Genomic DNA, 20,839 nt, shown 5'->3' on the forward strand with positions numbered 1-20,839 from the left:
GGCAATTCTTCATACCTCAGATGGATTTTGTCTTCTGCATAAGGGCCAGGACAGATGAACTGCTATGCCTGGGTGGAGTTTTGGAGTTTACTGACTTGGAATTGTTGCAGTGTAGCTACACAGCCGACATTTCAAGGTTGTGGAGTGTTCTATTAGAGCTGCAGCTAAACCCGTTGCTTTAACACCCTGAAATATTTCTTCCTGCTACGTAATGTGTTCCCGTCATTCTCTCACCACTTTACATACCAGATCTTTGTAGTGACATTCCTGCAGTTTTATGGAATCTATTTATAGTAGTAAAGCAAAAATACAAATTTTCTCTTTACTGCCATCTCTGCTGTTCTGCACATTGGCAGCTGCTTCTCTTTCATGCTTTTAAGCTGGAACTGTAATTTTGTTTAGGGCAAGGAGTTAAAAACATATATGTGGACTAAATAAATAAAGCTGCAGCTAGACTTTTAATATACTCAGTGTCATGCTCTGAGAATAAGACTGGAACACTAAGAAGTATTGTAAAATAAATTCAAAAAAAGTAGAGGACACTTGCAGCTGTCCTCTACGTTTTTTTCCTATTTCTGGTGTGTTGCACAGAAATCTGTAACTGGTTTTATTTTAATTTGATTGTATACCTGTAACTTGTCTCCAAGGAGCTATTTGCTGGTTATTTGACTAAGATAATTTCTCTTAAAGCACAATTTCAAAGCCTTCAGGCTTTGTGTGTAGAAGGCTGGCTGTACATTTAAGCTGAGAACTGAGAGGACTAATAACTGCATCTGCTTTGCTTGTGTTTTTAGATATCTGTCTGAGTGTGTTTTCCATGCATTTATATGATCTGTAATTAATAAGACACAATATGAGTAATAAAGTTCATTATGTTAGGATGGAAATGTGCTGTTTGCCCTTTCTGAAGCTGTAAAAGGAAGACCATGCTCAGGTGTTTGATAGGCTGCATTTGGTCCTTGATCCCTGTCATGATAGAGGATTCAACTCTGCCAGTTGCAAGAGAAACATGATGGTTCTGGGAGTAAAGTCTGATAGGCAATGCAGTTTTTTCCCTTTGTGTTCCCACAGTTGTCTTAGCTTCATTCTTACTTGTTGTCTGGGAGTGGTCTCTCCTTTTTGTGACCCCATGCCTTTCTCACCCTGGGCACTCTGGAAAGTTTTCAGAAGAGTTTGCAAAGGCCAATTATCCATGCAAGGCAGAGCCATAAAGTCTGGTCCAAGAATGCATGGATCAGAGGGTTCCTGGTAGAAGTTCCTTGTGTCCCTTCTCCTTTCCAGTTTGGAGTTGCTATAATCCTGATTGTAATGAATCTTTGCCTTTTTTATGTCAGGATTTTGGTAATACCTTTTGAATGCCAAGAGTTAATGGCGATGGATGGAGCAGATTATACATTGTTTGTGTTTGCTGTAAATGTTTTTTGACACAAAGCCATAGCCATAGTCATCCACAGATCTGATAACTGTTACCATGGGTGACAATTTCCATTTTGCTTCTAAAGAGGATGAACTTTCTGAGAAATTGCACATATGTTAGATTTTAAATTAACTCAGTGTTGGGCCTTGGAAAAATCTTTGTCCTTTCTGCCAGTAATTTCATGTTTACTGTGACAAACCTTTAGGCTTTTCACACAGTTAATGAAAACCTTAAACTTCAGCTGCATTGTCAGTGGGATACTGCTGTAGTAAAGTTACTGACAGGCTCGCTGAAAGTGGTTTCTGGAGCAGGGCCTGCTGCAGGTGCTGGGAGCAGCTCAGCTGGGGGTGTCTCCATGGTGAGAGAGCTGGGGCAGGGTACCACAGCTCTCCCTGCCTGTGTCCTGCTGCAGCCAGGCAAGCCCAGTGCAGGGAGCTGGACATGGCTTTCCTGGGCAGCACAGCTGCCTGAGCTGTGCAGCTTCAGGATGCTGAGCCAGGAGAAGGGCTGGCTCTGGGGGAGGGTGTCAGGGAGGCAGCACCTCAGCTCTGGCTGCCACAGCAGCCTGGGGTCACCAGGCAATCTGCTAACAGGGACTTCATTTGGCTGCTGTTTTCTTTCCTGTGTGTGTCCCTGTGGGCTGGAATAGCTGGGCAGTATCTCTATCTGTGTTGCTGTGCTTTGGCAGTGCTGGCAACAGCAGCAACGTGGGAAGGAGCCTTTCTCCAGTCTTTCCTCTGTTTGGGACTAGGAACACTCATAATCCTTCAGTCACAACTACATTCTCATTGAAGGGTATCACTGAAAGGCAAGCTGCATTTGTTTGAGTGCCAAAGATGTGTTTCTTACCTTCATAAACATATTGACATTTACTTTTTTTATGACAGTCCTCATTTTTAATTTTCTGAGTTTATGTATTTTGGGATTTGAATACTCATGATTTACCAGTTGTGGCTTCTTTTCCTGTCTTTAACTTGTCACTCATATTTTAGCCTTAATCCAAGGTCATTGACCAGGTATGGCATCAAGAATTCTGAAGTGTGATCAGTTCTGTGTCCTGAATGAGAAAGTCCCCAGAGCTGCAAATGGAGAAAAGGATGCTGATGGAGATCTCTCTTCCTCAGCTGTGTATTCTCCAGCCCCTTTTCATATTTCTGCAGCGCACAGCAGCAGCTCTTTGACACTGCCCTACTGGCACGATGACAACTCCTTCTGTGCATGTGACCCAGTTTTTTAATACCTTTTTCTTCCATGCTGTGAGAAATGCTTTTTGAAAATGAGGTGAAGCTGAAGGGAGGAAGAAAGTGCTAAAACGGCCTTGCTCTGTGGTTCAAGTTCTGTGTCTCTTAGCAAATCCTATGGGTGGGAGCCCCACCCTCAACCAACGGCGGAAGCCATCGAGCCTATTTGCAGCACTTTATCTCATCTTTTTACGAAAGCATAGTAAACAAGAGAGAGAAACCAGACGGGTTGAGAGCAGGACTGAGTAGCTGCAGCAGAAGGCATTCTGCCATTCTGAATTAGATCAGCGTGTCTGAGTTTGGGTTTGGATATGTCTCTTGGTCAGAAGCAAAGGAAAGTTTTTCCTTTCCCTTAGGAATGAGTCTGAGGAGTGAAGTATTTGACTCAGTAGTCTGAATTTAGCTATAGCCTTTCTACAAACATTGTGTGTTGTTTTACCAACTGATTTGCAGTTGAAATATCATCTTGTCTATGATGAGCTAGATGCTATGGCCAAGGAAAGCTCATGTGCTTCCTCTCCTCTGTCAGTCTACAAGTCTGATAACCTTGAGCAGTGATTTCCTGATTACAGGAGGCTTTGCAGCCTCTGCTTGCCACAAGACACTTGAGCTATGAGGATCTTTGCAGATCCTTTTGCCTTTCCTTCTTCCCTCTGTTTGGTTCCATGCAAACCTCAGTGCCTTCTGTCAGCTGTATAAGCAAATGCAGGGTGTATGGGTATTTTGACCTCTTTTTCTCAGCAGTTGGGTCAGTCCCCTTCCCCTGCTGTGTTTCATTCTTAGAGTGTCTCAGTGTGGTTCTGATTCCACTTATTTCTCACACTAGGTGACAGGAACTTGGAGGTCTGCATATGAATATCTTTGAAAGCTTTGCATGTCTAAAATGTGCTTTTGTACACTGCAGGGTAAACCCTGAACAGAGATCTTTGGGCCATTTTGCCCAGCTTTTTGTTTTGCTGTTATGTTGAAGATTTGGGTTTGATTCCTGATCCTTGATTCAGTCTGTTGTTTATAGCAGCAGCAGTTTGATGCTTTGCAGCAGTGTCTCCAGGCCTGGCTGGATGGGACTTTGAGCAATCTGGTCTGGTGGAAGGTGTCCCTGCAGCCAGGGGGTTGGAACTGCATGATCTTTAATGTTTCTTCCAACCAAACCATTCTGTGGTTCTGTGACTCATTTGCACTTTGCCAGCTGCAAAATATGGCTTGGACTGCTGGAACTCTGAACGCAGGCATTGCAGTTTTGCACCCTGTTTCACGGGAATTAATACATTGCTCTGAAGTGAAGATTTAACAACTTTCATCTCTGGGCTTTGTATGGAAAGGCGAATGTAGGTGGTCTTCTGTGCTGCTGGTTGGTTTTGGGGGCCAGATGCAAGAACACAGTTGCAGTGTTCAGCTGCAATATTTTTGAAGCAGGGTGGAGGCACAGAACAGTTGCATCATTGATGTGCAGGGAGGTTTCTCGTGGTTGCTGAGGGTGTGGCCACAGAGATGCTAATGCTTCAGGAATTCCAGAGATGAAGCCTCAAAATGCTCCACAACAGGCAGCAGAGAGACTAAAGAAATTGGATGCTGTGGTAGGAATTTCAAGAGATCCTTGCTAGCCAGCCCATCTGTGGCAAGAAAATCAAGTCCTGCTGTCAGTCATCTAAAGGTGAGGGGTAAAACTCATCCTTCTAACAGCAGATGTTAGAAACTGCCACGGTGTTCCAGGTGCAACAAAAGTGTGAGCAGCTCAGAGGAGGTCACCTGCTGGACTGTGCTGTCCCAGCCCCGTAGTGATGCCATTGCCCCATCTGTCACTGAGCCCTTTTTAGTGCTTGTTGGGCCGTTTGTAACACAGCCTGTTTTCCTGTGGTGGATGGGGCAATTTGAAGATGTGGGGGCCATGGTGCAGCAGGATGGCGCTCCTGCTACAGTGCTGGCCTTAAACTCAGCCTCTCATTTCTGACTTGGTCTGGCGGGGCAGTTGTGCTCAGCTTTGCTGACACTATTGTTTGTGGAGCTGTGCTGTAAACCATCATACCAATCCCGGTTAAAATAACTCTTTCAAAGCAACTGTGATCAGAATCCACAGATGATTTTGTCAGCATAACCACAGACTGACATGCTTTGTCCCAGACCTAGCTACAGGAATGAGGGCAGAAAGTGGAACTGCAGGTTACTGAGGCTGAAAATGCCGTGTACATGTCATGTAGAAATAAAATCAAAAGGCAGGCGGGAGTAACCTGACTGAAATTGGGCATTGCAGAAGTTACTTCTGCATTGTCAGCTATTTCTTTTCTGCATACAGTGGAAACCAAAAACCCAACAGCTCATACTGCTGTTGTGCTGTTGTAGTTTGGCAAGTTTGGTGGGTTTTTTCCTCTAGCAGCTCTCTGTTCTCAGCAGGGCGCACTCAAAGGTAGCTGGACAGTAAGATCAGGGATTCAGGTTAAGTTTGGAGGGGGGCAGGTGCCATGGAGAGGTGCAGGAGTTACTTTATAGCAGCACTTCCATAGAGCTCCCTGTAGAGTACAATGGGAGCATCAGCGGCAAGGCAGAAACACGTGGGACGTGGAAAAGGGGGGAAAAGGAGATCATTACTGAAGCTGGATCTACCAGCAGACTAAATATTTGTTGAAATGCTTCCCAGGGAATTCAGGGTATTAAATGTGGTTTTGCACTTCCTGGGTTTAGTAAGGGGCCTGAAAAAGCCTTTCCTGATGTTTTTGGAAGCAAGATGGAGCTACTGAAGCTGCCTATGCAACTTGTGAGGGAACAGGATTGGAATAAAGGCTTGGTGTCAGACTGGGAGGTTGAGTTGAGCAGGGCTGTTGGGTGGGATGGGAAGGGAGAAACTCAGTGTTTGACACCATTCAGTATTTTCAGTGATTTTTCAGTAAACAGAGGAACAGTTTGTCTGTTTATTAAGCTCCAGGTTAGTATGCTGGAGGGAGGACAGGACTGGGACTCCCAATGTTTGAAGAAGCCAACAACTATGGAATAAAATGAAAGAAAAAGGCAGAATGTCTACATTTTGTAACACCTAGTCAGTGGCTTGAATTGAGGATGAAGAGTGGCTGGCTTGGTACCAGCTCTGCAGAAGAGGATTGGAGACCTTTAGTGGATTGTGAGACAAGCACAAGTGAACGTTGTTTGTTTTATGTACACAGACAAGGCAAACTGCCTGGGACATGTGGCTGAGAAGTGTTATTGAATAATCATTTATCTCTGTAACAGCCAGTAAAGCCTAGGCTGGAATATGTACCCAGTTCCGGACACTGGGCTTCAACAAAAATGCACCTTAAATGGAAGGATTCCAAAAGGCACCAAACAAGCAAAGGTCTGGATAATGTTACCTGCAAGGGAAGGTTGAAGCAACTGCCTTTGGTCATTTTGTGTATCAGAAGATTGTAGGAGAACCAAAGTTTTCAAAAGGGATAGATGCAAAGAGGAGGAAAAGAAATCATTCTCTGTGATGTTTGCAGGTAAGGTAGAGAACAAAGAATAAATAAATCATTTTATTTATTCATTTCTGTAAATAGTAGGAAGGGAAATATAAGTTAGACATTCAGAAAGGTTTTTAAATAGTAAAAACATTTGTGTAGTAGGATAATTTCTCTGCAATAATATTACATTTTTTCATGAGAGGTCTCCAAGAACAGGTTAGACAAACTACTGTAAGGAATAGTTGAGTGTATTTTATGCAGGCTGAGCAGTCAGAAAGCATCAGGTGATTGGAGTTTCCTCATCCCTAACCCTCTGTGGTTATATCTGATGCTTCAGCTCCTAAGGGCTGTGGACAGAGTGGGAATGCTGCCCCACAGCCCCCTGGTTTGCACAGGTTCTGCTCCACCAGCTCAGCCACTCATTCACATGCACGGATATGGCTGAGAATGGTAGAGCTTTGTCACTTTGGATAGCTTTGAGTGGAATGGATGGAGCAGCACTCTGGTGAGCGAGCCAGATGGGTTATGAGGCACAGGAACAGTTTTGCAGGGATCAGTGCTAAGTGGCTGGGAAGGGCAGGGATTGGAGCTGGAAAAGGGGCATATCTGCACTTTAGGGACTCCTTTAGAGCTCGTCCAGAGCCTTACTGCTTCAGAGTTCTTCATAGGATTAGTTTTTTTAATTATTTGCTGTGGTAAAGTTAACAGAGTAGCTCCACAGCTCTGGTCTAAGTAGTCATTTCAAAGCCAAAAATGTGCAAGGATTAGTTAACTTCAAATGGAGTATGATTTTACAATAGACACCCTGTTCTGACATATCAACCTCATCCTAGATTGCTGAGGGAAGCAGTGAAGGATTTGTGCCCTCTTGACATTTTCAGAGGTCAAATATGAAATCCTCTGTCATGTTGCCAGCCCAGAGAGCTGCATCCCAGTGCACGTTTCAGAGAACAGGCCATGAGAGACTGGAAGTGGTCTGTACAAGATTATTCCTGCAGCAGCTCTGCATTATTTACTATTAAATGCATATGTGTTTTTCTTTTTTCCTACTCAGGGATTCTTCTCTTGCTTTGTTCTTCTGTGTGCAAGAGTTTTCCTGGACTACCTGTGGCACCAGCTGAACTCCTGCAGTTGACTTTTCTGACCATTAGCTGTGGTCAGGGAAATGTCACTTAAAGTTCATCTGCTGCCTCGTACTGACAGCAGAGGTAGGCAGGAAGGGGAGAGTAAAGAATTACTGCTGTGCCTGCACATTCTGGTAGAGAGCTTTTGAAGACTCAGGATGAATCCTGCTTCACTTGTCTCCAGGGTAGATGTTTATGCAGATTTAAATGCTGCTTGCTATCTTTGCCCAAGTGGACCTGAGCTTTTATTTTGCTTTTGTGTGAGATGCCCACAATGAAAGGAGAGCATGTTCAGGTTCAAGCACATGTGTGTTCACAAGCAGCTCACTTGACTTGAAAAGTTTGTTCCTTGCTCTTCATTGGAGTGCCATGGTCAGGCTGCCCAGGACACCTCATTGCAGGCATCAGCTGAGGCCTTGTTGGTGCCTCAGCTACATGGAGAAGTTTTTGCCTTATTTTTGTAGTTATTGCAAAACAATACCCCTGGTTTATCTCAAAGTGCATTTCACAGCTTGTGTAACTTTCTCTGGTAATTTCTCTCTGTAACCAGATTTATGGAACTAATCTGAGCAGGAACTGTTGGCCCCATTGTTGTAGGGGTCTATATACACACACTCACTGTGGTTTTCAGTTACTGTTAATTTATTCTACAAATTATTCTTCATTCACTTCTGTAGTCCAAATCCCATCTACGATGCCTGGCATGTTCAGAATTCCTGCCATGTGGACTGAATTCTACTTCTTACTCCATTGGTGTGAACCCAGAGGTGATACCTTTCCCTGGTCCTAAAAAATTGAGAGCCAGACACAGTTAAGGGATAAGAGTCCCACAGTTAAGGGATTAGGGTTTTTACCTCAGTATTTTAATAAGGATCCTTGTGGTGCATCACTTCACTGAGGTGGGTGCACTGCAATACACACACCCCCCATAGATGGCAAATACAATTTATAGCCCTTACAAATTAGCTCATCTCACAAGGATGCCCCAGTGGGAGGCCTGGATGAATGGTGTGGCATTCCCCCATCTGAGAAATTCCCCGCTGGAAGGGCCAAATCTCCAGTTTACAGGATATGTTCTAGGGAGGACCATTGGGCTTTCCAGCCTCCAGCTGCGAGGCCTTTAGGATGTTTGGTCTCCTAACAGAATACTAGGACAATGCTCAGTTATCAGATTTAAGGAATTACAAGTATGCATCCTAAGAATACTGAGAATACGTAAAAGTTGTATAAAAGAAAAGGCTAAAAATCATTTTGGTATCAGAAGGACTCTCTGTATTTCACAGAATGTGTTGTAAAACTTTCTGTGGCTGCTCCATTTCATTCTGTAAGAAAGGGTATGGAAGGCTCCACAAGTGTTAGAAGTAGTTTCTTACATTGCATTTATGCAGGGACTTTATTTTTTAAGTCTTTTGAGACTTCATTATGGACTTGTGTTTGAGAAATACTTAATCACTGGTCTTAAGAGAAAAATAATATCAGCAGACTATTTATCACAGGATTTAGAGGAACATTTCAGAGTTACTAACTATATGAGCTTAGTTTTCTGTCTTCGAAACTTATCTTTACCTTTAAAGCTGAAGTTCTTTAACTTTTCTGTTTAGCTTGGTGATAATTCAGATGGTTTAAGATATGAGTATTTTAGAAATATGAAAAGAAATTATTACACTCCATTCAGCTACTTACTACAAACCACAGTGTGGTCGTTATTTAAAAAAACAAGCTACTTGCAGCTTCAGGGAAACTGTGAGGAGCTACTGACACCATCATCCCCCTGCTCTGGTTTTACTGTGGGACGTGAGCTTTGTGTGCTCCAGAGGAGCCCGGCAGAGTGAGAGATTCCTCCAGGGTTAGTGTGGTCCTGGACAGCAGAGGATCAGTTTCTTAAAACCTGATCCATTTTGGCTCTGGTTTTAAACAGGGCCCAAGGGGGTGAGAAGGTCTGTTCTGTGGAGAGCTGAAGTTAATTCCTCAAGCTGTGGTTTTCTGTCAATAGACAGATGTACTTTTGTCTCCAAGTGCCCCTGTTCCCACAATAATTTCTCTTACAGGGAGCAGTATTTGGGTCCTGTGGACCCTTAGGCTTTGCAGCCAGTCCTTGCACATGTACAAAACACAGATCCAGATTCAGGAAAGACTTGCAGCTTCCTTTGACATGAAAAGATAGTAAAGGGGATTTACAGTTCATTAGCATTGTCCCCATCCTTCCAACAGTCTGACCTCTTCAGTGTTTCAGAGCCATTCCCACAAGGGTCCTGGATAACCTCCTCTCTACTGAAGCTTGTAAAAGGCTTTTTTGGGGGGCTGTTTCTGAATCCCATTCTTGGACCCAGCTTTGGGAACAATGATTAGTTTGCCTAGGAGTGTACTTGTAGACACTTGTTGGACACTCCAATGGCCCACAAAAATTTCAGCTCGGTTCCTGTGTCCCTGTGCTGTCAGATGGAGAATGGCACTTTCCATTGCTTGGTACCAGCTGGAGATGTGCCTCAGTGTGTTGGAGGATGCAGGAGGCAGTTGCTGTGGTGTGTTCAACTTGGTTGGCCTGAAGGGTTATGCAGTGAGAGAACTTCCATCATTCTAATTCATTCTCTAAATGCTTTTTCTCTCCACAGCTCTGAAAAGTCCAGCTGCATTTCATGAACAAAGAAAGAGTTTGGAGCGTGCCAGGGTAAGATGCAATATAATCTTTAGTGTTTTGGGAAAGTCAGGAACTGTATGTCTTGTGTTTTGGGCATCCTGTAGCTGTTAATGAGATGCAGAAGGGAAGTATTCATGTTCTGGATGTCATACAGCTTTCTGGAGTCAGAGGTGTATTAGATGGGGTGTTCTGCAGCTTGCATGTGGTGCTGGTTAACCCTCAGTGAACCTTCAGTGAATGCCTAAAGCCCATTGAAAATGGTGCCTGGATTTTCCCTAGAGTCATCTTTCTGGAAGTGGCTGACACTCTTCTTTCCCACTGTCCAGGCACTTGACATTTTTATTTTTATTTTTATTTATTTTTATTTTTATGGTGTTTGTTTTGCCCTTAAATGCTATTAAATGCTCTTATCACGTGGAGCTCAGTTCCACCTTTGAGGAAAGTTTCTCTGTTACCTGCACATGCAGTTTTTGAAATCACAAACTTCTGGCTCTGCAGAAGGAGGAAGCCAGGCATCATACTTCATGTGCCACCTTTTCTAACTGGGGAGTTTCTTGGTAATTTCTGTTCCTCAAAAGGCCTCTGGGGATATTTTTTTCTGATTAGCCTACAGTGGAATGAAACTTGTTATGACTAAGATTTGCTTTAAAAGTGAAAGCAACATAAGTAAAAAACATAACTGCTGTGATTAAGAACTGTAAGGGAAGCCATTTAAACTGTGGAAGGATTGCAACAGGGGACTTTGCCTTAAGACCAGTCACCAAAGGTCTTTTGCTTATTTCTCTTTTTTTTTCCTAAAACCTTACTAAGTTAATATTTTTATGTGGGCAGCTGAGCAACCATGGTGCAGTTTTCTGACTGACTTTAATACTTAATTTCTCTGAAGACCCATCCTGATGTCCAGTACTTATCAGTCTATTACCTGCTGCTTCCAGATTCCCAGTGCTCAGCAGTGTAAAGAGTAACATGTTCAACCTGTCAGGGTCATCTCTGTCCGTTGCTCCATAGAACTTTCTGCTGCTAAAAGCATCTCTGGAAGTGAAATAAGCCTTGTCACAGCTTTTAGATTCTGTCCCTCAAGGGACTGCATGGAGTCTTTGGCTCAACAAATAACATATCTTTAATCAAATTTAAAAGTATGCCCAAACCACAAGTCAGCCCTGAGTGCCAGCAGTACATGAAAGTATGTTCTGTGGACAGTGGATCCAGTGCATTTATCTCTCATAAAAAGAAATCTCATGGATGTTTCCCTGAGACAAGTTAGTGGTGGTGCATACAACAGGAAAAGAGGACTTCAGCTCCTGAGGAAGTGCTTCCCAGTTTCTGTTCTGTGGGGCAGGATTGCACAATTGGCTGAGGTAATTATAATAGAAGGTCATCTTTAGAGTAAGCTCATTTTCTGGGTGCCCTGGGACTGGAGATGGGTCCCTTCTCCGGTTTGTGCTTATTTAGACGTCAGTAACAGCTAAAGATGGTTGTTTGTTTTCATTGTGCTGCTCAAGAGTCCCTCACTCCTGTGTCCAGTCAGCTGAAGGGGGTTCTTGTTTCTCTGTTTTTGCTGCAGACAGAGGACTATCTGAAACGCAAAATCCGCTCCCGGCCCGAGAGATCAGAGCTGGTTAGGATGCACATTCTGGAAGGTATGGCAAGTGCTGAACCTGAAAACATCAACAATAAACTTCATTGTAACTACTTTTTTAACAGCTTTCTGCTTTGCCTCTGACCTCCAAAGCTTCCTTCCACTTGGGAACGGGCAGAAGATCATGCCTGGTGCATGATTCCTTGAGAGGGATTCAGCTCTGCTTGCTCAGAATTATTCTCAGAAAAATCTGTTGTGTGAATTCAAATTGTGCAGTTTTGTATAGGTGAGCAACAATGCAATAGAATGACCATGGATTGCTTTTCTGCTAAGGGAAGACACTGTAAAATATCCAAGAGGGATTGAGGCAGATTTGATCTCAGCTTCAGAGAGGGAGTCCTGTGCTGCTGCTGAGCACCAAGCTTGGGGCACAACCAGGGGGAAAGGTTGAATGAGAATTGGGTGACATCAGTTTGAGAACAGTGAATTTGTCAAAAGGGCTGCTGTAGTTCTCTTTATAACCTAAATATACATAACATCTGTCATATCTTTGTAGTGCATAGTTACCTGTTGTTATCTATCAACTATTTTTCTGTACAGTTACCCACTGTTATCTACAGTTGCCTTTCTGAATAGAATTAAAATACTGCTGAAGGGCATGGGTTGACCATTGTTGGATTGATGCCATTTTATTTACTTTGCCCCAAACAGAGACCTCAGCTGAACCCTCCTTGCAGGCTAAGCAGCTGAAGCTGAAGAGAGCCAGACTGGCAGATGACCTCAATGAGAAGATAGCACAGAGGCCAGGGCCCATGGAGCTGGTGGAGAAGAACATCTTGCCTGTAGAATCCAGCCTGAAGGAAGCTATTATTGGTAAGGTCAGAGGAGGATCTTTGTGGAGGGCATTTCCCACATGTGCTGTGATTATCTATCAATTCACCTGCATGTCTAAGGGAGTGTAACCCCATGGCTGGCTGGTCTCATTTTCCTGGCCCAGAATCACAGGCTTTCAGCCCAAGGATTCACAAAAGATCTCCCTCTGGCCCAGATAATGCTATGGAGACATTAAATTATAGGGAATGTGGACATTCCAGATCAATATGAAAGCAGTTGTATACCCTAAAGACATGAAAGGCTGTTGAAGATTGTATTCCCTAGATTGTCTCCTTAAAATCCCTCTCTCAGTATAACATGTCAACAGTGTTGGTCAGGGAGAACCCACTGACTTAGATCAGGAGGGGAGACAGAATGTAAACAGGTGTGATGAAACAAAAGATGTCTGTGAACTCAAAAACTTCAGAGGATTCGAGCCCTTTAAAAATAAACCAGAACAGATGTAAATCATGCCAGTGCCATTCCAAGGGCTGAAAGGAATGCTGAGGAATAGCCTTCCCACTGCCTGAGCAGTGCTCTTTCCTGTCTCCCCAGACTGAGCAGTGTGTCTGTGGTTATTCATCCCCTCAAACACGCACAGCTACTGTAAAGACAAATGGGACACAACTGTGAGCAAGATGGAATACTTTCCATAAAAAAGGAAAAGGACAGTGTTGTGAGAGAGCCTGGCTTCACTATTGAGCAAGAAGTAGTTGAGGAAGGGTGAACTTGTGAACTGAAGCATAGGAGATGTGGCTTCCTTCTGACAGAGCAAAGTACATCTCTGAATTCCTCTTGATTTTAGGTGAGGTCAAATGACAGTATTCCCCTGCTTAGCAGGATTAATTTGAGAAAATGTAGCCTAAAAAACCTTTAGTATATTACAAGTGTACACTCATTTGAATTTATCTACTGGACATGTAGATGGACAGAAATGCTAATAGCAGCCAGGGCCATCACTTAATCCATAGCCCTTATTGCTTGTAAGACTAGAGGACAGTTTGGGATTCTGTTTTCCAAGACAGAAGAATCCAAGAGATTCTACCTCCTAACATACAGGATGAACACCAAAAAAGCCATTATTCAATCTTATACTGTCCAGTCTTCTTCTTTGGAACCAGATGATATAGAAATAAGCCATGCCACTGAGCTGGGTTTGGGCAGACCTGAGATCTCTTCTTGCACTCACTGATCTTGCCTGCCTAGGAAGGCAGGGAAATGGTTCACCCCAGTCCACATCACTTTATTGTACTGATAGTGAATGTAAACACTTAAACCTGATCCAGTTTGGACTCTGTTCTCTCATTTTTAGCTGGTGCTTTAAGCACAGCTCTCCATGCCATCATTGTCGTTGTGAAACACCTAGTGTCAAGCCAAGTAATTTCTTATTCCACTTTATAGACCATGATTGATGTTTGTGTTTTCAGTTGGACAGGTGAACTACCCAAAGGTTGCAGACAACTCCTCCTTTGATGAGGACAGCAGTGATGCCCTCTCCCCAGAACAGCCAGCCAGCCATGAGTCCCAAGGCTCTGTGCCATCGCCGATGGACTCCCGGATTTGTGAGCCTCTCCCTAGCACCACTGGCACATCACTAGCTCAGGTGAGAATGTGCAGGCCTCCTGCAGTGCCCTGGAGATTCATGCTGATTTGTGGCAGAGGAGCCCAGAAAGTGAGGCTTCCCTTAGAGATACAGTCTGTGAGATTTCACAAGGGGTCTTGGCTCTGTGTGGTGTCAGTTACGTCCTCCTCTGGTTGTTCACAAACCCTCATGGTGGTGCCGTGTGGGGAACTGGGCAGCCATTGCTTGGTGAAACAGCCTATGTGCAACTGATCCCAGCAGGAAATGCTGGGAGGAGATACAGCTGTTAGATTTTGATTCCTTTTCTGCCCTAAGAAGTTGTACTGCTTCTCAGGGAGTAGCAGTGCATTAAAGGCATCCGATAAAAAATTTGAAGGCCATGCTCCTTCCTAAGTGAATACTTCCTGCACTCTGTGAAAGTATTTCTCTCCTTTTGTTTGTATTCATTATGCTTTTTTCTGTCCCTGCAGGGTTCATCCCAGTTGCAGATTAGTGCAGACTCCAGTGAAACTCTTTTCCTACCTGAGCAGCCACCTCCACCACTGCCACCTCCACCTCTTCTGCCTCCTAGTCTTACCAATGGAGTGGCTCTTACTGCTGCCAAGCCCCCACCAACACTCATTAAGGTACTATTTTGGCTGATGCCTTTATTGTTGTAATCTGAAGGAAGATAAGAAGGTTACTTTTAAGCAGGTTTGGAGTTGGAAGTATTAAATTAACAGATGCAAAGGGAGGAAACATTTCTCACTAGTGTCTTCCTCCGACACTAATTGTAACATATTTAATGGGGTTTTCTGTTCCATGGTGTATTCATCTTCTCTAAAACGGATGCTGAATGCAAAATGTTTTGAAACGATCAGTGTTATCTGTAGTTAGAGTCAATGAGTCTGCACTGGATGAACAAATGATCTGATGTGCTGGGAAAGGTGACCTGCATTATGGTGCAGCATAAGCTGCTGCCAGTCCGTGTTTGTAATGTCTCAGTTAGAGAAGCGTGGAAAGACCCTGAGGTGAACAAAGTAGAAAACTTCAAAATTAAAATCCCAGTGTGTGTTCTGGTTTACAAGGGGTATTACATTGTATCAGTGTTTCCTTTCTTACTTGCTTCCTCCTTTTTTTCTAAATAGCAAAGCCAGCCCAAGTCCGCTAGTGAGAAGTCTCAGCGCAGTAAAAAAGCCAAGGAGTTGAAGCCGAAAGTCAAGAAGCTAAAGTATCATCAGTATATTCCCCCGGACCAAAAGCAGGACAAGGGAGCTCCTCCCATGGATTCATCCTATGCCAAAATACTGCAGCAACAGCAGCTCTTTCTCCAGCTTCAGATCCTCAACCAGCAGCAGCAGCACTACAACTATCAGACCATCCTGCCAGCCCCACCTAAGTATGGGTCTGCAGGGGCAGGTCACTTAGCAGCACTCTTAGCAGAGACCTGGTGTTCTGGGTGTGAGGGGTGGCCTCTGGGTGGGACAGTGTGGCACATTCAGCCTTGTAGGTTCCAGAGGGCCTCAAAAAGAGCTGGTGGAAGGTGAATTGGACAAAAGCAGCTGAAGTGAGTCAGTTGGCACAGCAAGGAGCATGGATATAGTTGAGAGCATTGGTGTGCTTCAGAGTCTAGGGCAGCACTAGTGACCCAGATGTTTCTGAATGTGTATGTTTGTGGACACTGAGGGCCTCTGGTGTCTTTCTGCTGTGGTTTTGATGTCTGTGTTCTTTCTTTTCCTGCAGGCCTCCAGGAGAGCAGCAGAGTGGTGCCAGTGCCCCTGCCGTACGCAATCTCTCCGCCACAGTCAGCAGCACACCTTCAGTATCTTCTGGTTCAGGTGGGCTGATGAGACAAAACAGTAACGCTGCAGTGGGCAAGCCTGGCCCTCTCCCTGCCAACCTGGATGAGATGAAGGTAAATGTCCTGTGAAGCGGAACAGACCCTTTCTGCCCTTGTCAGTGGGCTGTACTGAACGATGTTGCTGCTGATATCTAACTGATAGTTGTTCAGTTAGAAGTTCTCTTAATATTGCCCTCTTTTTCCCCCCCTTACCAGGTAGCAGAGCTGAAGCAGGAGCTAAAGTTGAGGGCCTTGCCTGTCTCGGGCACAAAGACGGACCTGATTGAGCGTCTCCGAGCTTACCAAGAGCAGAACGGTGCAGCCGGCCAAACGACCCCCACTCCCAAGCCCAGCACAGCAGCCGTCCTCCCTAAAGCTGCTGAGGTGGTGGTGGCCTTCCCAACTGCCAGGCTGAGCACAGGGCCAGCCCTGGTCACCACTGGCATTGCACCAGCAGAAGTAGTTGTGGCCACAGTTACTGGTGGCGGCGTGATGAAGTTTGGGAGCACAGGCTCAACTCCTCCTGTTTCTCCAACTCCTTCTGAGCGCTCGCAAATGAGTACAGGGGATGAAAACTCGGGCACTGGAGATACCTTTGGAGAGATGGTGACTTCCCCTCTGACCCAGCTCACCTTGCAGACATCTCCAGTGCAGTTCTTGGTGAAGGAAGAAAGCTCCAAGTCCGCTTCCTGCAGCATAAATGTGGCACCCAAGTCAGAGTGGTGTGGTGCTGGTAACAGCAGAGATGCAGAAGTTAGGGACAAAGACCAGATGCTGCAGGAGAAGGACAAGCAGATTGAGGAACTCACCCGCATGCTGAAACAGAAGCAGCAGCTGGTGGAGATGCTTAGGCTGCAGCTGGAGCAGGAGAAGCGCTCCCAGCAGTCCCAGCCAGCCCCAGCAGCCGCGGGAGAAGGAACAGCCCTGGCCTCCAAGCCGGGAGCGTTTGGCGCCCAGGTCAAGAGTGAAAACGGTTTCCTGAGTTGCCAGTGTGCGAAGCAATCCAGTGGCCAAACAGAGCAGTTCAGCCCCGCACCCAGCGCCAGCCAAATGGACACTTCCAACCCAAGCGCAGTGCCAAAGAAAGCCGTGCTGGTGAAGCAGGAGGAGGCGGAGCCGCCGTGCCAGTCCCACAGCCCGCAGCTTGTCCTTGGCCAGCAAGGGAGCGCCCTCGTCAAGGGCACCCCTCCCCCCACCCTCATCACTGACTCCACAGGGACCCACATTGTCCTCACCGTGACCAAGCAGAGCGCCGAGAGGCAGGGCCTCTCTCCCCACGGGATGGCAGCGAGCAGCTGCCCACCCCTGCAGGTAGGCAGGGCTCAGATCCCATCGCTGCTGCGGACGCTTGGGTTCCTCTCTCCTCGTCCCACTCAGGTCACCATAGGATGGCTCAGGGGTGGAAATGCAGTACAGTAAATACTGAAAGGGCTGAGTTGCTCACTGCAGTGGTTGGTAGATCATGGCTTTGTAAAACAGAGCAGTGTAAGCAGATCTTTGGCAAAAAGACTGGAATTTGACTATGATGAGCTGTGTACGATTGGCTCTGTGCATCACAGGCTGTTCAGCATTCTTCCAAACACATGGTTCTGCCTTTTGTCAGGCAGGACCTTGGGCTTGGACTATAAGGGTTTGTTGCCACAGTTCACTGTTTTTTAACAACTATGCCTATGGTAGTAAAATGAGCAGAGTGTATTTCACCTCTTGTCCTTAACTGTAGAGATCGTAGTTGGAGTGATAGATGGGTCATCTTATCTACCAAGAGGTGAAATCAGACCCTGGGAGCAGACTGTTTGCTTTTTGGCTGCTCTTTGTTTAATGCATGTCAGTATTTCAGTGTTAACAGAGTCTTTCATCAGAGATGATTTACGAATCCCCTGCTGGCATGAGCTCAGCACTTAACAGAAGTGTTCCGAGTGTTCCTTCCAGGAAGGGATAAATATGCCCAAGTTTGATGGCATAAGTCAAACCTCAGCACCTTCCATGACATCAAAGTTAATTTTCATTCTCTGCTGATACATTTCTTGCACTTTTTGCAGAGCAAGTGGCAGTGTCTGCCATTAGTGCCAGGCACGGAGCAGGCTACGTTTGCTGCATAGCAGGTGAGATGTCGGCAGCAGAGAATCTCACCTGAGCTCCAGCGCTGCTCCACAAGGGCACAGCTCCTTGTCAGGTCAGGCAGTCCTTGAGGCGTGTCATGGGTAGGCCAGGGATTTAGGCTGGTACTGCCTCCTCCCTTAGGACTCTCAGTTGCATCTGGTCTGATTTCTCTGCTCAGGGAAAGAGAAGGATGGAATTTAATAAAGAGTGGGGAAAAAAACAAACTTATAAATCCTGTAAGAAGCCTAAGCCCTGTGTCAGTGTCATGTCTGGGGAATAACCTGTTATGGATACCCTTTTCTTTCCAGAGCGTACAATCATCACCCGCTAAAACTTCCAGCCAACTGCCGTGTCAGGTACCTGCAAGCACCCCTCAGCAGCCCACACAACAGCAGCAGCAGCAGCAGCAGCAGCAGCAGCCCAGAGGACCAAACCAATCTAAGGTAGCTCATTGCCTGCTCCCTTTTCTCCCTTGGTTTTCTTTGCCTGCTGCCAGTGTTTGTAGCCACAGGCAGTGGGTATAAATGTACCACATTCCAGTGGGTGTTGTCTGTGGAGTAAAAACAGCGAGGGGCTGGAGTGGGCAGCCTTGGTTCACAGGAGTGTTCCAGATTCTTGAAGGACTGCTGCTGAACAGAAGAGGTGGCTGCTGCATGGAGAGAGGGTGGTGTGGACGGTGTGGCTGCTGCTGTGAGCTCGGAGGGGTGAAAGGGCTGTGACCTTTTAGTCTCTGCTACTGCTGAGCATGCTGTCATTTCCATTCTCCTGCCCTGAGCATGCCAGTTAATCACCACTTTGTGAAGTGTTACACTGCTTCAGGAAAGAGAGCACCTCTGCCTTTAACCCCCTCCAGGTGCTGGCTGTAAGGAGGCTTTGCTGTACATCTCAACCCTTTCTGGCCTGCTTAGCTGTCTCTCTACACTGTAATTAAGATAAGGTACAGAAAGATGATTAAGAGTTTTTAAGAGCTTGGAGGATAATTTCTGAGTCAGTTCCTGGAAAGGGTATGAAGACAGAAGTGGTTTCTAGCATATTTAGAGTGAGAAATGTACTTTGCAAAGGGTCAGTGCCTTGGTTTGCTTTGAGACCTTGGAGAAAGTGGAGAAGGTAAATAAAGGCACCCTTTTCCTTGGAGTTCCTTAGCCTTTGTGCTGCAGAGGTGTCAGTACTGACTTTTCCAATCCTTTTGCCTCCCTGTGGGGTCAGAAGCCAGGTCACAGGGCAGCTGGCCTACACCAAGTTGTCTTTCTCAGCACCTCCAAACCTGCAGCCTTTCTTCCCCAATGGTTTCCATAAGCAGTTGCTGAGAATTGGTACTTCTGGTAAAACCAGCCCAGCCAGTGTGTCAAAAAAGGTGCCCTCCCAGCACATCCCATGGCCTGTGCCATGGTTTCCAGCCCTTCTCAGGAAGAGTGGACCCCAGCAGAGCTGCTCTGGGGTCGCTCCTCTCTCTACCTGTGGGTCACAGAACAGATGAGCAGCTTTCCAGGGAAAACAGGATAGGCAAAGGCATCAATATGTACACGTGTTGGAAGTGGCATTCAGCTGCTGCCCAGGGTTTGCTGCTCTGGGGGAGCAAGTTTCTGTGTGGGTCATGCAGAGCTGCTGTAGAGAGAAAGGCCTGATCCTCCTTCCTATGGGCAGTTATGTGCTGATTCATCTGGTAAAGCTGAGTCATGAGCGCCACTTCCTGCAACACTTGGGGTTTCCTTTGGAGCTCTGGTGCTGCTGAGGGCTCTGGTGCTCTCCACCCACCAGCAGGCTGTGAAACTTGCTGCTGAGTGAAGCTGGCTTGTGACTCCAAAGCAGGCACTGTAGAGGGAGGTGGGTAGGCCCTGGATATATTGCAGAGTAGGCTGAGCACACAAGGGAAATGCCCTTCCCCTCCAAAGTGCTGCAGGAATCCCCTGCTTGGATACACGAGGCTCTCCCTGTCCAGGAGAAGTGAGGAGGTGGTTTGTGGTGTGACCGCTTTAGCATTGGAAAAATCAACTAAGGATTTCCAGCTGTGAGTCGAGGGGAAATTTGTCTTCTTCCCCTGCAGTCAGGGGAGGCAGGCTGCTGTGGGCAGAGCAGTGCAGACTGCTGTGCAGTGCTCCCAGGGAGAGGTGATGGTCTCTCAAAGCAGCTGTGAGACAGGAGTTAATGTAGACTTTTCCCTGATTTGCATTCATTCCCTCTTCTGCCTTCATTCTAAACAGTCCTCATCACAGCCTGGCTCTCCTGCTGCCCCTTCCCCCTCCCAGATGGACCTGGAGCAGCAGCAGCACACGCCGCTTTTTGGAACTCCTCCACCTTCTCTTCCGGTTCCCTCGGTCCCAGTGAAAGAGCCACCACCAGGCTATGAAGAGGCCATGAAGCAACAGCCAAAGGCCCAGGTGAGAGCTGCTGTTCTCCCTGGTTTCCTTGGAGCGCAGAGGAAAAGTTGCCATTGTGAATTTACTTAGTTTCTTGATGTGAGCCAGTGGTAGGGAATGGAGACACAACTGCACCTTTCTCATTGAACTTCCTCTGGAGGGCTTGGGCTGAACCCAGGTAAAAAATCCCAAGCCATTCACTGCTGTTGCTGACCATACTTTCCAAGCTAGTTACAGCCTGGGTTACAGAGGTTACAGGGTGCCATGTCATGGTGTGCTCACTCTTGCTAAAAAACAGCCCCATCCCTGGGGCAAGGGAGGAGAGCCAGCAGCCAAGGGTGTTGCTGGAGGTGGAAGTTCCCCTGGTGAATAGGAAGCTAATCCTGCACTTGCTCTCCCCAGGAGAACGGCTGTTCCAGCCAGCAGATGGACGACCTGTTTGATATCCTCATCGAAAGTGGAGGTAAGGAGACAAAGCCAGCATTTCCCACCGTCCCTGGGTCTGAGTCTGGGGATTGCAGAGCACCAAGGGGAGAGTCTCTTATGGCCTCACTCTCTTCTCCAGTGTCCCTTGCAGGGCCTTTAGCACTGGCAGCAGTCATTAAGGTGCTGAGGGAGATGTCAATCAGGCCTTAATATGATTCTGTGATTCTTGATAGCTCTGCTGCATCAGAGTCA

The 20,839-nt window shown here is 46.2% G+C and overlaps 1 protein-coding gene across 1 annotated transcript in view; it reads left to right on the top strand.

Annotated features, from left to right (window-relative positions):
• The window catches only part of MRTFA (myocardin related transcription factor A), a 77,289-nt gene that overhangs the window by 52,475 nt on the left and 3,975 nt on the right, over positions 1-20,839 (top strand). Inside the window, exons 3-13 of the mRNA XM_064702348.1 lie at positions 9,826-9,881; positions 11,416-11,491; positions 12,142-12,303; positions 13,731-13,906; positions 14,356-14,511; positions 15,013-15,263; positions 15,608-15,779; positions 15,921-17,015; positions 18,113-18,247; positions 20,006-20,182; positions 20,564-20,624. Coding sequence (XP_064558418.1) covers positions 9,826-9,881; positions 11,416-11,491; positions 12,142-12,303; positions 13,731-13,906; positions 14,356-14,511; positions 15,013-15,263; positions 15,608-15,779; positions 15,921-17,015; positions 18,113-18,247; positions 20,006-20,182; positions 20,564-20,624 — 2,517 coding nt within the window. The remainder of the gene's footprint in view (positions 1-9,825; positions 9,882-11,415; positions 11,492-12,141; positions 12,304-13,730; positions 13,907-14,355; positions 14,512-15,012; positions 15,264-15,607; positions 15,780-15,920; positions 17,016-18,112; positions 18,248-20,005; positions 20,183-20,563; positions 20,625-20,839) is intronic.

Source organism: Zonotrichia leucophrys, chromosome 1A, assembly GCF_028769735.1.
Source record: "Zonotrichia leucophrys gambelii isolate GWCS_2022_RI chromosome 1A, RI_Zleu_2.0, whole genome shotgun sequence".
In the NCBI taxonomy this organism is placed as follows: Eukaryota; Metazoa; Chordata; class Aves; order Passeriformes; family Passerellidae; genus Zonotrichia; species Zonotrichia leucophrys.